This window comes from Synchiropus splendidus, chromosome 1 (genome assembly GCF_027744825.2).
Source record: "Synchiropus splendidus isolate RoL2022-P1 chromosome 1, RoL_Sspl_1.0, whole genome shotgun sequence".
Taxonomy (NCBI): Eukaryota; Metazoa; Chordata; class Actinopteri; order Syngnathiformes; family Callionymidae; genus Synchiropus; species Synchiropus splendidus.
Genome location: NC_071334.1, coordinates 658,215 through 671,865, shown reverse-complemented (window position 1 = coordinate 671,865; position 13,651 = coordinate 658,215). Strand labels below are relative to the sequence as shown.

Here is a 13,651-nt window from a genome sequence, read left to right as displayed (position 1 = left end):
CGTCCCGTCCCGTCCCGTCCCGTCTTACAAGTGAAAGCGCACATGAAGTCTCGTCATAGCAGAAGCTTCAGCAATGATGAGCGTCTTCTTGAAGCGTGTTTGACTGACGTGAGATGGTGATAAACCTCTGTCAGTGAAGGACTCTGTGGAGGACCTGGGGCCCCGACTTTGAGGAGCAGATGAACTGTCCCATATTGCAGCGTCTTCAACTGGTGTGCTGCGACACACGAGTGAGAGAGGGTGAGGTGAGCCGGGGGAATGATGGCTTCATTCCTCAGCAGCAGGAGCAGTTCCAACAACGTTCATGTTGCATCACAAATGCACAGCTCCCATGAGCTCGCAGCCTCTGCAGCAGTGGAGGAGACGTCTCATGTCCTCTGAGGACCGACAGCCTTGAGTGAACCGACCCTCCGTATGGAACATCTGTCTGCATCGTGTTGACGCTCCCTGCCCTCTTTGCCTTTCTGTCCCAGTGCTTTCCCTCCATCTGTGACGCTTCTGTTTTATTTCTGAAATGGCTGTATTTTGACCCGCTGTCTGACTCCAGTGACTCCTGCATTACTGCTATTGGGTTCCGCTCCGCGTCTCAAACAACAGCAGTGACATTAAAACAGGAAGACGTCTTCCTAAAACAGCATGTGCCTGTGAGAGCCAAAGAGAAACCACAGCCTGGGCCGCAGCGCCGCGCTGCATGAAAGCCAGACCAAAGCAAGGCACCTGGCCGCTGGAGTGTGGACGACTTCAGTTCATGATCCTGGTTTGAATGGTACTTTTGACACAGGAAAGCCTCAACAGGATCCACCCGTGTATCTGTCCCACGAGGCTCCAGACGGTCGTCCGCTCAGCTGATTTAGAACCTGCTGCGTCTCCACTGTGAGAGAAACACGGACCCAGACGCAGCAGCGCCAGGAGACTCATGATGGCAGCACATGTTTCACTCCAGTCAACCGTTCACAGCAGCATCCGCAGTTACAGAGACTCGCTGAGGAGCCCACAGTGTCACGTGACCTACACTCCTGAGTTTCACACCACGATCTCCTCCTCACTGGTGTGGGGCATTTTGGATGATTCATCATCCATGTGTCCAGAACACGGGCTCCTCACGTGTCCACATCAAAGGGCTGATATCAGGGTTCAAGTCATGGACACGACTGAAGGCTTCAGAGAAGAAGTGGCATGAAGGAGTCATGGAAAACAAGAGCAAAAGCTGGACATCTGAGCTGTTTGGGGCGTTGAAGACAGAAGTGTTTCCACAGATGAAGAGCTTCTGTGAGGGTGGAGGCTTCTTCTCTGACTGCTGTTGAGGAGTCTTCCTCTGTGCTGCTCTCCACTGAGACTCTGCCTCAGATGAGCAGGAAACTCTCCATGATGACGGCAGCGGCTGCTGAGACTCGGAGTCAGTCTTGACCAATACCATATTTATTAATACAGCACTTCAAAAACAACACAAGAAGTGCTGTGCAACTGTAAAATCAGGATAGAGCGTGCAGTAAAAGTGCCTTGTAAGGAGTGTTTTAACAGTGGACAGCGATGGTGCCTGTCTCACATGGGGAGGGAGGACATTCCACAGACTGAGAGAGCCTGGTCTCCTCTCATCTTAGGCTCAGTTTTAGGTACCTCCAGGAGCAGCTGCTCAGCTGACCTCAAGGATCTCAGGGGTTAAAAGCTCCACTAGGTGCTGAGGGACAAGACCATTTCAAGCTTTTAAAACAAACAGAAGAACTTTCAAATCAATTGTAAAAGTCACAGCAGCCAGTGGAGAGAAGCCAAAATGGGGGTGAAATGAAAGAGAAGAAGGTCTGCTGCTCTGCCAGAGACTTGTGAGTCCAGCAGTTCTCAGGGATCAATCACTCACTCACACTTCTTCTGGTCAGAACTTTAACCTCTCTGGTCCACAGTCGTACAGCCTGGAGGAAGAAAGAGAGAGAAGGATGAGAGCAGATCCATGTGACTTCAGATGTTTCAGGACTATTATCTCCTGCTGCTCAGTGGACGGCTCTTTCATGACTGTTGATGACAACAAAGATGGATCTCTAAACAGCTGCTCAGTCTCTACTGTCTCCTTGGTGCTTCCACTGGTGTCCAGCAGGAGAACATGTCATGTGTTTGGATTCATGTGCTCAGTTCAGATGAAGAGTCTGAGCAGCCTCACACACCCACATCCTCTCTGTCTGCTCCTGGATCACATGTTCAGTCTGAAGCTCTTTGGAGCTCAGTCAGTCAGTTCTGCTGCTCTGTCCATACCTGAGAGTCTCCAGCCTCCAGTCTGGACTCCTCAGTCCAGCAGACAGCAGCTCCAGTCCTGGTCCTCCTGGATGGTTGGAGCTCAGGTCCAGCTCTCTTAGGTGGGAGGGGTTAGAGGTCAGAGCTGAGGCCAGAGAAGCACAGCCTCTCTCTGAGATCCTACACCCTCTCAGACTGTAATGAAGGAGAAACAGTGTTTTAGAAAACCATGAGAGCAGAAGAACCGTCCAGTGGTGGAGCAGGACTGAAGAGAGGAGATGATGTGTTCTGACCTGAGAGTCTCCAGGTGACAGTGTGGACTCTTCAGTCCAGCAGACAGCAGCTCCACTCCTGCATCCTTCAGGTCCATGTTGTCGCTCAGGTGCAGTTGTGTCAGACTAGAGGACGGAGAGCTGAGGACTGAGGACAGAAGGGAACCACTTCTCTCTGACAGTCCACAGTCGCTCAGGCTGTGAAAGAGACGAGTGTCATCAACAAGTGAGACTTTTTCAATCCTCTATTGTGACAAGACTTGAAAGACTTGATGTGAGGAGCCACTCAACTCTTTCCATTCAGAAGATCTGTGTTATTTTTGTTGTTGTTTATGACGTATGGACCATTATATTATGTCCTCTGCAACAGAAGCCTTGGTTATGTATGTTCCATAAGTTTGTTCTAAATGTCTCATGACTAATATTAATAAAGATATTTGAATTTAAAAAGACTTGTGGATCACTTCTTTTGAACAGTCAGAAAACTCATTGGTTTGAGAGAAAATGAGCAGAAAAAGAGGAAGTGAATTTCTGAGCCAAAGATGAAGTGAAATCTAGAAATGGAGCTGTAACATCAGAAGAATCACTGACGTGTCTCTCAACGTGTCTCCAGATCACTAAACACTGATCAACATGTCTGACCTGAGAGTCTCCAGGTGACAGTGTGGACTCTTCAGTCCAGCAGACAGCAGCTCCACTCCTGCATCCTTCAGGTCCCTGTTGTAGCTCAGGTGCAGTTGTGTCAGACTAGAGGACGGAGAGCTGAGGACTGAGGACAGAAGGGAACCACTTCTCTCTGACAGGAAACACCAGGTCAGTCTGAATAAAATGAAGAAGGAAATCAAACACTCATGTCCAGTTCACATCAGGGCTGTAACCAGATCAGATTTGTGCTGGAGGATTATCAAGGTCAAAACACGTCACGTTAACGATATGATCACCACATGGAGCAGACTGTAAAGAACACTTCCTTTCCCTGCTCATACAACTCACTCTCTCTGCTCCAAAATCTCCAGCCTTCTGAATAGAAAGCTTGGATTCTCCCCCCTTCCCAAGCTCCATGAGCTCAGCATTGTTTTGGAGTGGAACAGTGTCTCCTCGTGAGGAGTCTCTTCCCTGCGCCGCGTGACTCTCTGGGAGCTGCTGCAGGACTCGGAGGCAGCTTTGGAGCCAGACGGAGCCTCTGGGCCTCTCTGTTTCAACTCAACCAACCAACCTGTGGGAACCTGGAGCTGCTGCCAAGCTTTGGGGTGAAACGCTCTGGAGTCGCAGAGCAGCGCTGCTCTGTGACTCCTGTCCATCAAAGGCTTCCCTGACTGTCTGACACGAGTTGTGGGAGGATGAAGAACTGAGGCGCTGGATGGTGTTTGAACATCTGCCTCTCTGTCATTGAAAAGCAGCTTCACTCCCCGCTCTGTGCTGATGAGCAGGAGTGGTGTTCAGAAGCTGAGCGTGGATGAGGACATCAAACCTGGAGGAGAGGATGGAGGCTCACCACGGCAGGCGCCGTGCTTGTTGTCATCCATCAGGATCTCTGTCTAGTCCACACGCGCAAACTCATCACTGGCACCATGGCGGCACCAGTTCCCACCGTTACCAGGAGTCAGAGCTTCACTTTCCTGTTCTGGATGTGGGCTTCAGTCGGAGATGGAGCCGTTTACACCACATTGAAAATTCATTTCTTCATATCGCGATGATCGTCAACAGCAGTATAACGCAACAGCCCTAGTTCACATCATCAGAGGTGTTTCAGGTTTCACTGAGTGATCCACTTACAGAACTTTCTTTGAAGCTTGGACCACAGGCAGCAGCCTCTCAAGAACCTCCTCTGAAAGAGTGTAATACGGGCCATCGCTGATCAGACTATAGTCTGGAGCAAAGAATTTCTTCAGGTCAAACACGTCCAGATCTTCCTCTGAGGACAGTAAGATGAAGGCCAGGGTGGACCACTGAGCAGGAGACAGTTTACGAGAGAAGAGAGCTCCTGATCTCAGATGCTGCTGGACCTGCTCCACTAGAGAAGTGTCCTTCACTTCACTCAGACAGTGGAACAGATTGATGATTCTCTCTGGAGACACTCTCTCCCTTATCTTCTCCTTGATGAGCTCTGCTGTGTCCTGATGGGTCCAGGAGCTACTTCCTGTCTGTGTCAACAAACCTGGAAGGAGCCTCTGGCTGGTCTGCAGAGAAAGACCCAGAAGGAAGCGCAGGAACAGGTCCAGATGTCCATTTGGACTTTCTACAGCTTCATTAATTGCTCTCTGGTAGAACGGTTTGATGTGAAGTCCAAAGGCTTTTGCCAGTTTGGATGTTTGCTGTGAGTCGAGCAGGTTGACTCCCGAGTTGAAGAACTTCAGGTGGGCATGAAGAGCAGCCAGAAACTCCTGGAGACTCAGGTGGATGAAGCAGAAGACCTTCTCCTGGTACAGTCCTCTCTCCTCTCTGAAGATCTGTGTGAAGACTCCTGAGTAAAGTGCAGCAGCTGTGATGTCGATGCCACACTCTGTGAGGTCTGATTCATAGAAGATCAAGTTTCCTCTCTGCAGCTGCTCAAAAGCCAGTTTTCCCAGAGACTCCATCATCTTCCTGCTCTCAGGATCCCAAACTGGGTCTGTCCCAGCTCCTCCATGGTACTTGAGCTTCTTGACTTTGGCCTGAACCACCAGGAAGTGGATGTACATCTCAGTCAGGGTCTTGGGCAGCTCTCCGGTCTCTCTGCTCTTCAACATGTCCTCCAGAACTGTGGCAGTGATCCAGCAGAAGATGGGGATGTGACACATGATGTAGAGGCTTCGTGAGCTCCTGATGTGAGACATGACGGTGGTCTGCTCCTCATCTCTGAACCTCTTCCTGAAGTACTCCTCCTTCTGGAGGTCAGTGAACCCTCTGACCTCGGTCACCATGTCCACACACTCAGGAGGGATCTGATTGGCTGCTGCAGGTCGTGTGGTGATCCAGAGCTGAGCTGAGGGAAGCAGCTTCCCCCTGATGAGGCTGGTCAGCAGGACGTCTACTGAGGTGGACTCTGTAGCTGCTGTCAGGACCCCACTGTTGAAGTCCAGAGGGAGTCGACACTCGTCCAGACCGTCCAAGATGAACAGAACCTGGACTCCTTCAAAGCTGCTGAGTCCTGAGTCTTTGGTTTCAGGAAAGAAGCGATGAACAAGTTCCACCAAACTCAACTGCTTCTCTTTCAGCAGGTTCAGCTCTCTGAAGGTGAAAGGAAACACCAGCTGGAAGTTGTGGTGGGCTTTGTCTTCAGCCCAGTCCAGAGTCAGCTTCTGTGTCAGGAGGGTCTTCCCAATGCCAGCCACGCCCTTCGTCAGCAGGCTCCTGATTGGTGGCTCTGTGTCAGCTGAGGCTTTAAAGAGGTCTTCTGGTCTGATGGTAGTTCCTGGTCTGGTCTGCTGCCTGGTTGCTGCTTCGATCTGTCGGACCTCGTGCTCCTGGTTGACCTGCTCTGTGCCCCCCTCAGTGATGTAGAGCTCTGTGTAGATCTGATTCAGAGGGGCAGAGTTTCCTGCTCTAGCGACCCCCTCAGACACACTGTGGAACTTCTTCTGCAGGCTCCTCTTCAGTCGCCCTGCACACGCTCCAGCAGCACTTCCTGAGTGAAGAGAGAAGTCACATGATCAGAGGAGTCAAGCTGCCAGTGACTCTCTGACACAGGCAGAATCAGCATTTCTTGGCTCCGTCAAGGATTTCAGGACCATTTGGCATGACTCATCTGAAGAACAGCTCAGTGCACATCAATGAGGAGTTTCTGGGGAGTGAGGAAGAGGAGAGCTGAGCTACTGCCTGCGATGAGTGCAGCGTGGACGAGCTGCTGGCGACATCTGAGGAGGAGGGACCAGTGGAATCACCTGGATCAACCACCCAAGTTCTAGTCTGTGATGACATGAATTCTGTTTGTCTTGGACTCGGCTTCATTGGCTGGAATTGGTTTCAGTCATGTGTCGCTCCATGTATCTCGCTGTGTCATGTTGTGTGATGTGTGTTTGTCGATGAAGAAACGAAGAACAAGTCATTCTAGAAGGTGAAGTTGGAGGAAGATCTTCAGCTTCAGATGTTGGTTCTTCTCCTTCAGACGGACTCATAGATCTGATGCACACCTGTCCTTCATCTTCATCATGTTGGAGGTGTTTGAATGTTCTTACTGATCCACAGACGCTGGGCCAGATCCTCCTCCTCCATGTTCCTCAGGAGGTGAACTGTGATCTTCAGGAATTCTTCCCTGATGCTCCTCCACTGCTCCTCTTCCTCAGTCTCTGGAGGTTCTGGCTCATCTGGACCCAGAAGCCTCCAGACTCTGCTCACATAGCTGAGGAACTTCTCCTCCAGCCGCTGGAACAGAATCAGAACAGAAGAAAGTCAGATGATGAAGGAGCATCTCCAGAAGGTTTGAAGTTGGATCCAGCTGAAGTGAGACTCCGCAGAAGGAACCTCTCAGATGAGAACCTTCACTTCTCCATGTTCATACCTGCCGTGCAGAGTCTGGATGTTGCTGACCACTGAGAAGCTCTGAGCTCTGATGGTCCTCTCTGAGGAGAAGAGATGAAGTCAGACAGTCAATAAGCTCTCGTCATGTTGAAGGTTCTAAACATCAGTGTGGAGACAATCGAACTAGAAGGTTCCACCCAGACCTCCAGACCGGACCATCTTAACACAAACATGAGCCTGGAGGAACATCATCTCACCTCTCCTCCGGAGACTCTTCAGCTTTGAAGTCAATCCCGAGATGCTTGGAGACATGACTCTTCAGAGAGTCACAGCAGAGTCCAGACTCTTCTGGTTCCTGATGGATCCTGATGGAAACACAACTCTGATCAACTCTCACGTCCTGTTATTCACCAGCTGACCTCTAGATGTCCTCACACTGCTGCAGCCGTCCCTCTCTGGACTACAACTGTGAACGCATGAACGTTTGAGGGTCAGAATTGTGGCTGTCAGTGTCGCCCCCTGCTGGTGTGGTGAGTCACTACAGTGTATAGTGGACAGAAGTGATGTGACACGTGTGCAGGTGAGGGCGTGGTCACTTTCCTGGTCAAGAGGAGACACACCTCTGTTTTCATGAGTCACTGTGTCTGTGTAGGTGTAGGTCATGTCATAGCTCCGCCACACGGGGGCAGCACTTGATCGGTTTGGGGGTATAACCCGCCAGTCGTGTTCTGTATGTTGAAAAGGTAAGATGTCTGAATGTTCTCACATGAATGTTTAAGTTGTGTCCGGTAACTCTTGTCCAGTTCGTCTGTGGTGTCATCTGTGTCATATCATTAACTGTTGTTAATTGTTTCGTTCTTTGGTTTTGTGAAAACAGATTGTAAATTGTTTGTTCATGTTTTTTTTTTATACTAATTGGAGTCGTGTTCTGTATGTTGAAAAGGTTGAAAAGAGTAAAAAGTCCATCCACAGCTTCTGAACCGTAGCCACTCGTCCTCTTTTCGCTCCACCCGGCACATCAAACCCCAACAAACACAACGCAGAGTACCGGCGGGTGCAGCGTCGTCGAGGCCGCAGACCAGCATAGAAGTTTGGGTGACATCTGTGTGGAGCTGAGAGTCTGACACTTGGACCTTCTCACCTCGGACCTGAAGACTCCGCTCCTCCTCTGAAGTCAATCTGTCTCCACATGGAGCCATCACTCTTCAGAGACACACAGCTGGGTCCAGGTCCAGGTCCAGGTCCAGGTCCAGGTGCAGGTCCAGGTCCAGCTGGTTCTGGCTGCAGCGCAGATCTACAACACAGAAGTTGCAGTGAGGATGAAGATGGAGGAGAGATTGGAGCTCTGACCTGGAGGACAGTCTTGGAGGTTCTTATCTCACCTCTGAGCTTTGGTCCCAGGTCCTTTAGAGGGGGGGTCTCCCTCCTCTCTGCCCCGAGTCTCAGCAGAGGCGTCACCTTCACACAAACACAACAGGTCTCATGAGATTCTCTTCCATCTTCTCTTCCCTGCTGGAAGTGATTCCATCCCTCTGTTCTCCACAGCATCGCTGAGCTCGGGTCGCGGGGGCAACACCAGAGCAAAGACGCCCAGGTGTCTGTCTCTCCCCAGAACCCTCCTCACTTCTGAGGTTTGCACTTTGAACCCAACATGAAGATTCCTCTTCAGCAGGAGACTTTCATGAAGCTGATCTTCATGATGGACCAGTGCAGCGAACCTTTCCTTCAGAGTCCACTGATCCAACTGTCTCTACTGACCTCACCACGGTTCCATCTGTCACTTGATCAGAGTTTCAGCTTCAAGACCACATGACTCACACAATCTCCACCAGTCTCTTCACATGTTTGAGTCTCACACTTGATGTGGGAGACTGTGTCTCCACCTCCAGAGTTTTCTGCTCAGGATGTGAAGGAAAACAGATTTCCAGTGCAACAACCTTCAACATGTGTCAGAATGTTGAAGAAACAAGTGACTCAGTTGATCACAACAGACGACGTCTGTGGGACCAAATCTGAGGTGCAGCCTTTCAAAAGTCTGATATCTATTGTGTTCAGGAACCAAAGCCAAATCAATATTGTCTATTGAACCACCTCTAACTCTCCTTCTGTTTCCACATGTCTGTGCTCATGTTGTTTTCTTTCACATCTAGAGAGCGACACGTTTGAGGAGGTCAGATCAGGACACCGTCATAGAGCAGGAGCTTCTCTGGAAATGACTTGTCGCCCAGTGCAGTGGAATATTGGAGGGAAAAGACACCATTCAATGGCGCCATTCAACCCTGCATGTTCATGTTTGCTGCCTTAGTTCACAATGTTCCACTGCACTGGCCCACGACTCATTTCCAAGGGAGAGAAGCCACTTGGATGCTCAGTTTTCTGACCACCTCAAATGGACTTTTCCACACCAAGAGATTTGGCCACAAGATGGCGCCATCGTCGTCTGTTGATTTGGGTCACGTCACAGTTTCCTGATCAATCTTCCTCAGAGAAACACTCCAGTCAACAAGTGCGTCTTTACTCGGATCCTCGAATGTCAAAGGTGACGTCAGACTCATGAGGCTCAAGTCAAACCAAGTCACTGACCTGTGGGCGAGGCTCCTCTCCTCAGTCTCGGGTCCATGTCGGAGCTCAGTTGTTCCGGTCCAAAGTTGTGAACTCAGATTGTGTTCGATGTCGGTGTGTTGATCCACAGCAGTGAGTCCCGTGTGTGTGTGTGTGTGTGTGTTCCTCCACCGCCTGGATGATCGGAGCTGGAGAGACTGGAAATATTGGAGTGAAAAACAGCCTTCAGATCAGACGGGAACCGCACCCTCTGGTTCAGCGCGTCTTTTACTTTCACTTTCGACCCCCTCCCCCACCCACTCGTCACCCGGAAACAGCAGCCCCACTGTGGGAGGAGATCAGCGCCATCAGGACAGTGATCGGTGAACTGAACAAATCAAAAATTTAAACATTGAAGTTTTCAATTCAGCGTTGTAAAATGTAATGTTTTTATATGTTGAATTTAGCAATCAGTATATTTAGAGGTTGGATTTGTTTTTAACTGAATTCAATTCATTTTATGATTATTTTATAAATCAGTCTTTTTTATTGATGTCATTTGTAGCCTTTAAAAATCCAAGACACCGTGGCTGCAGCCTGGAGAACGGGGCGGAGCTCAACATCGAGCTCAAGCCTTCTGCCCACGACATGCACCTGGCATGACACATCAGGCGGGAGAAAACCGACCAACAGACAAAAATAAAAATAGCATTGATCGTCACTAACTGTGTACTCGAGGAGAGACATGTTCATCTGTGAAATGACCATTTAAAAAGAAGCAACTAACGCAGTAACAACGCAGACGGTTTTTATAGCACCATCCAGCGGTACCTTTTAGAACTGCACGTTATTTGAGCAACGACTCGATTTTTTTTTTTATTTACATGACGATGACAGGTGGACAGAACAGATAATTCAGTCTTAGTGTGAAAAAAGACTTCTGTGTCACTCAAATTACAGTGTACGTGGTTTTGCTGTACAAAAATGTACAATAATAATAATATAGAACAGTAAAGTCAGCAAGTTAGAGTTCGAGTCTAATGTGTAAAAATGGGCAGATCCACAAATATGGACTGAGTCTTTGCAGTTCACGGTACAGGGGCCTTCAATATGACTGTCAACCATCAAATGTGGCCCTTTATAGGTGCAGAATGGCCAAAGTCCAGGGCTGCATTCTTGTTTCTTTGGGATCACAGCCAATCTGCCAAGTGTAATGTGTCTCTGTAGAGACAACAAAATGAGCAGACAGAGTCACGCTGAACAAATGCAACACATGTCAGACTTTATAACAAGGCTCCACCTTTTCATCATGAAGACGTCATTGATTCTGACAAATGTGTATCTTGTTACACAACTTGTCACATGTTCAATGTAACGTATAAACATTTTTGCCAGACGCATAACTCCTGAATGTGATGCTAGGTTGTCATTACACTCTAAAATATTGATCATGAGACCAATGAAATGACACATTTAACATTGGGCGACGTTGCCTTAGAAGCGCGGCATCACAACGATATAATACGATATGATCAGGGAACCTGTTAAGAACATATTCAATGGTGAGGGGTCGTTCTTTGAACCTCTCTTCAAAATGAGCTAAGAACTACGAGTCATCTCAAGGAACGACTAGTTCAGCGCAGATACAGTTTCCTCACGTCACCGTCATTTGTATTTTATTTTGAAAGGCGCTGCTGGAATTGGAGTCTTGTCATTCACTTCCCTTGAGTAATGAACAAGGCTTCATCGTCCGCTGTAGCTCCAACAGAAGCGCTGGCTCCCTCTGCTTTGTTGTTGTTGTTGGCTGAATAGTTCCTCAAATATGAGTGAGTGGCTGGATCATGATCAAGAAGATGCTCCAGGTAACACGTCTTTGCTTTATGATGAGTAACTTGATGAGCTGGCCCACAATTGTGATTGTGGCACGCAGAAGGATGAGCGGGACCACGTGGTCGTCGGGGTGAGGGACAAACAAGTGTCTCAAAAACGACCAATGAAAAGTGAGCTGGCGCTGCGCACGGCAACAGAGATGAGCAGTTAGTCCAGTCTCAGAAGGTGCAAAGTGTGGACAACATTCAAGTCCTGAAAAAGAGGGCACAAGAGAAAACTGTAGAAAACCAGAGAAAGGTGCAGAATAAAACAAAGGTCACGGGTACAAGATGTGGTCGGAGTCATGACGGTGAACTGTGCCCTGCAAGAGCACAGAAATGGCTGAAGTGGAACCAGACTGGACACTTTGCTGCTGGGTGTGGCACAGAGGCCATAAGAGAAATAACAGAGACAGACACAGACCAGAGTTGATTCTGAGGATCAGTGGAGAATACGGCAGTCTCCTTTAAAATGGACTCTGGTGCAGACTCCTCCGTGATGTCAGAGGCAACATATGAGACTTGGAGGAAGAAGCCCAAGCTCACTCCACTGGAACATACACTCAAAAGTCCAGGGGGAGAAGGGGCCACGAGGGGACAAAGTCAAAGCCAAAGTTGATGGCAAGCTTCCAAACTCTTGTTTTCCTGTAGTGGTTGTCAAGACGGGTGGCGAGAACCTTCTGGGCCCAACAGTGTCGACCAAACTGGCTTTGATGAACCGTGTTGACACAGTGAAGACAGTTAGCAGTGTGGGACACTGAAAGGTGACCTGTGAAGGTCACATCAAAAGAAGGGTCGCCACACCACACCATGTGCCCATTCCTCTACTGCCAAAAGTAGAAGCAGAGCTGAAAAGGATGGCATCGATGGGGGTGATAGAGAGAGTCACAGATCCAACAGAGTGGTGCGCCCATGGTTCCTGTTGTGGAAACCAATGGAAGAAATACGTGTGGACGTGAAAAGACTCACTGAAAATGTCAAAGGTGAGGAGTTTATTCTGCCAACTGTGGATGATATGATACTTCCCAAGCTCGCCAAGAGTACAGTGTTCTCCAGTCTGGATGCGGAAAGTGGGTTCTGCTGCTCGCCTCACCACATTCACCACACCACTGGGTAGGGACTGTTTTAAACGGTCACCCTCTGGTATCACTTCTGCACCGGAGATTTTTCAAAGAGAAATGTCAGAGGTGGTGCAGCAACATGAGGGCACCGTGGTATATATGGACCACACACTGGTGTTTGGAGAAACACAGGAGGTGCACGATCAAAGACTCAAGAGGCTCCTTGAGACAAGTCCTGACCAAAGGTGGCATTTCCCCAAACCCAGAGCGAGTCAAGGCCATAACAGCGCTGGAGCCACCCGGAAACATCAGTTGAACTGAGAAGATGTCTGGGGATGGTGAACTATCTCGGGCGATATCGACCACACTTGTCCACAGTGCTGCAGCCTCTGAATGAATGAGTCAAATCTGCGAACAGCTGCTGTTGGGGCAAACAGCAAAAGCAGCTTTCATCGAAGTGAAAGAGTTCATCTCCTCCGCTCCAGTTCTGGAGGTCATTGACCCAGCCAAACCAACAGTAGTCAGAGCAGACGGCAGCAGCCATGGGCTCGGGGGAGTCCTCATGCAGAACCACGGTGGAACGCTGAAGCCTGCAGTATCAAAGACAGGACCAGGAGTGATGAGGAACGTCCTCAAGCATGTCCACGATGGTTGGCCTGATCATCTGAAGAGTGGAACACCTCGGCTCAGTTAGTGAAGGGGATGGGCTTCTGCAGTCTGTGATCCCTGAAAGAATGAGAGCAGAGATATGAGAAAAGATGCACCAGGGCCACCAAGGACTGACAAAGTGCAGAGAAGGTGACAGAGGAGCAGTGTGGTGGCCTGGCATTGCTGCTGATGTCATGAGAATCGTGTCGACTTGTATTCACAGACCAAGACCCGCTGCTCTCGACACCACTTCCTGATCTTCCGTGGCAGAAACACGCTGCCGACCTGTGGGAGCACCAAGGTCATCATTGCCTGGTGGTAACAGGCTATTTTTCCAGATGGTTTGAAATCTTGGACTTGCCAAAGTGAGACACAAAGACAGTTCAGAAGCATCTTCAAACGTTTTGGAACACCGGAGGAGGTGTAGGAATCTACACCTTTAATGTATCTTCCGCGTGTTCGTTTACTCGTGAGAATGACGACCAAAAACCCACAACTTAAAATCCAAAAGAATGTATTCCCTGACAGAGGAGTCTAATTACCCTAACAGAGCTCTGGGTCACAACTGCGCCTGACTCAGCCTTAGCTCCAGTGGTGT

General features: G+C 49.3%; 1 protein-coding gene across 2 annotated transcripts; it reads right to left on the bottom strand.

The window, feature by feature from the left end:
* LOC128758165 (NLR family CARD domain-containing protein 3-like) lies at positions 1 to 9,773 on the bottom strand. 2 transcript variants are annotated; one of them, XM_053864057.1, is made up of 11 exons: positions 9,519 to 9,773; positions 8,318 to 8,393; positions 8,077 to 8,229; positions 7,193 to 7,300; positions 6,976 to 7,036; positions 6,653 to 6,839; positions 4,272 to 6,102; positions 3,138 to 3,314; positions 2,517 to 2,693; positions 2,245 to 2,418; positions 1 to 1,907 (listed from the first exon to the last, which is right to left on the bottom strand). In XM_053864057.1, exons 1-11 carry the CDS (start codon positions 9,553 to 9,555, stop codon positions 1,871 to 1,873), a joined length of 3,018 nt encoding a protein of 1,005 aa, XP_053720032.1. In that variant the 5' UTR covers positions 9,556 to 9,773; the 3' UTR covers positions 1 to 1,870. The 2 variants fall into 2 exon arrangements, 1 of the variants encoding a protein (XP_053720032.1); XR_008414452.1 differs by lacking the exons at positions 1 to 1,907; positions 2,245 to 2,418 and having other exon boundaries at positions 2,614 to 2,693; positions 2,787 to 3,314.
* Positions 9,774 to 13,651: the final 3,878 nt, after the last annotated feature.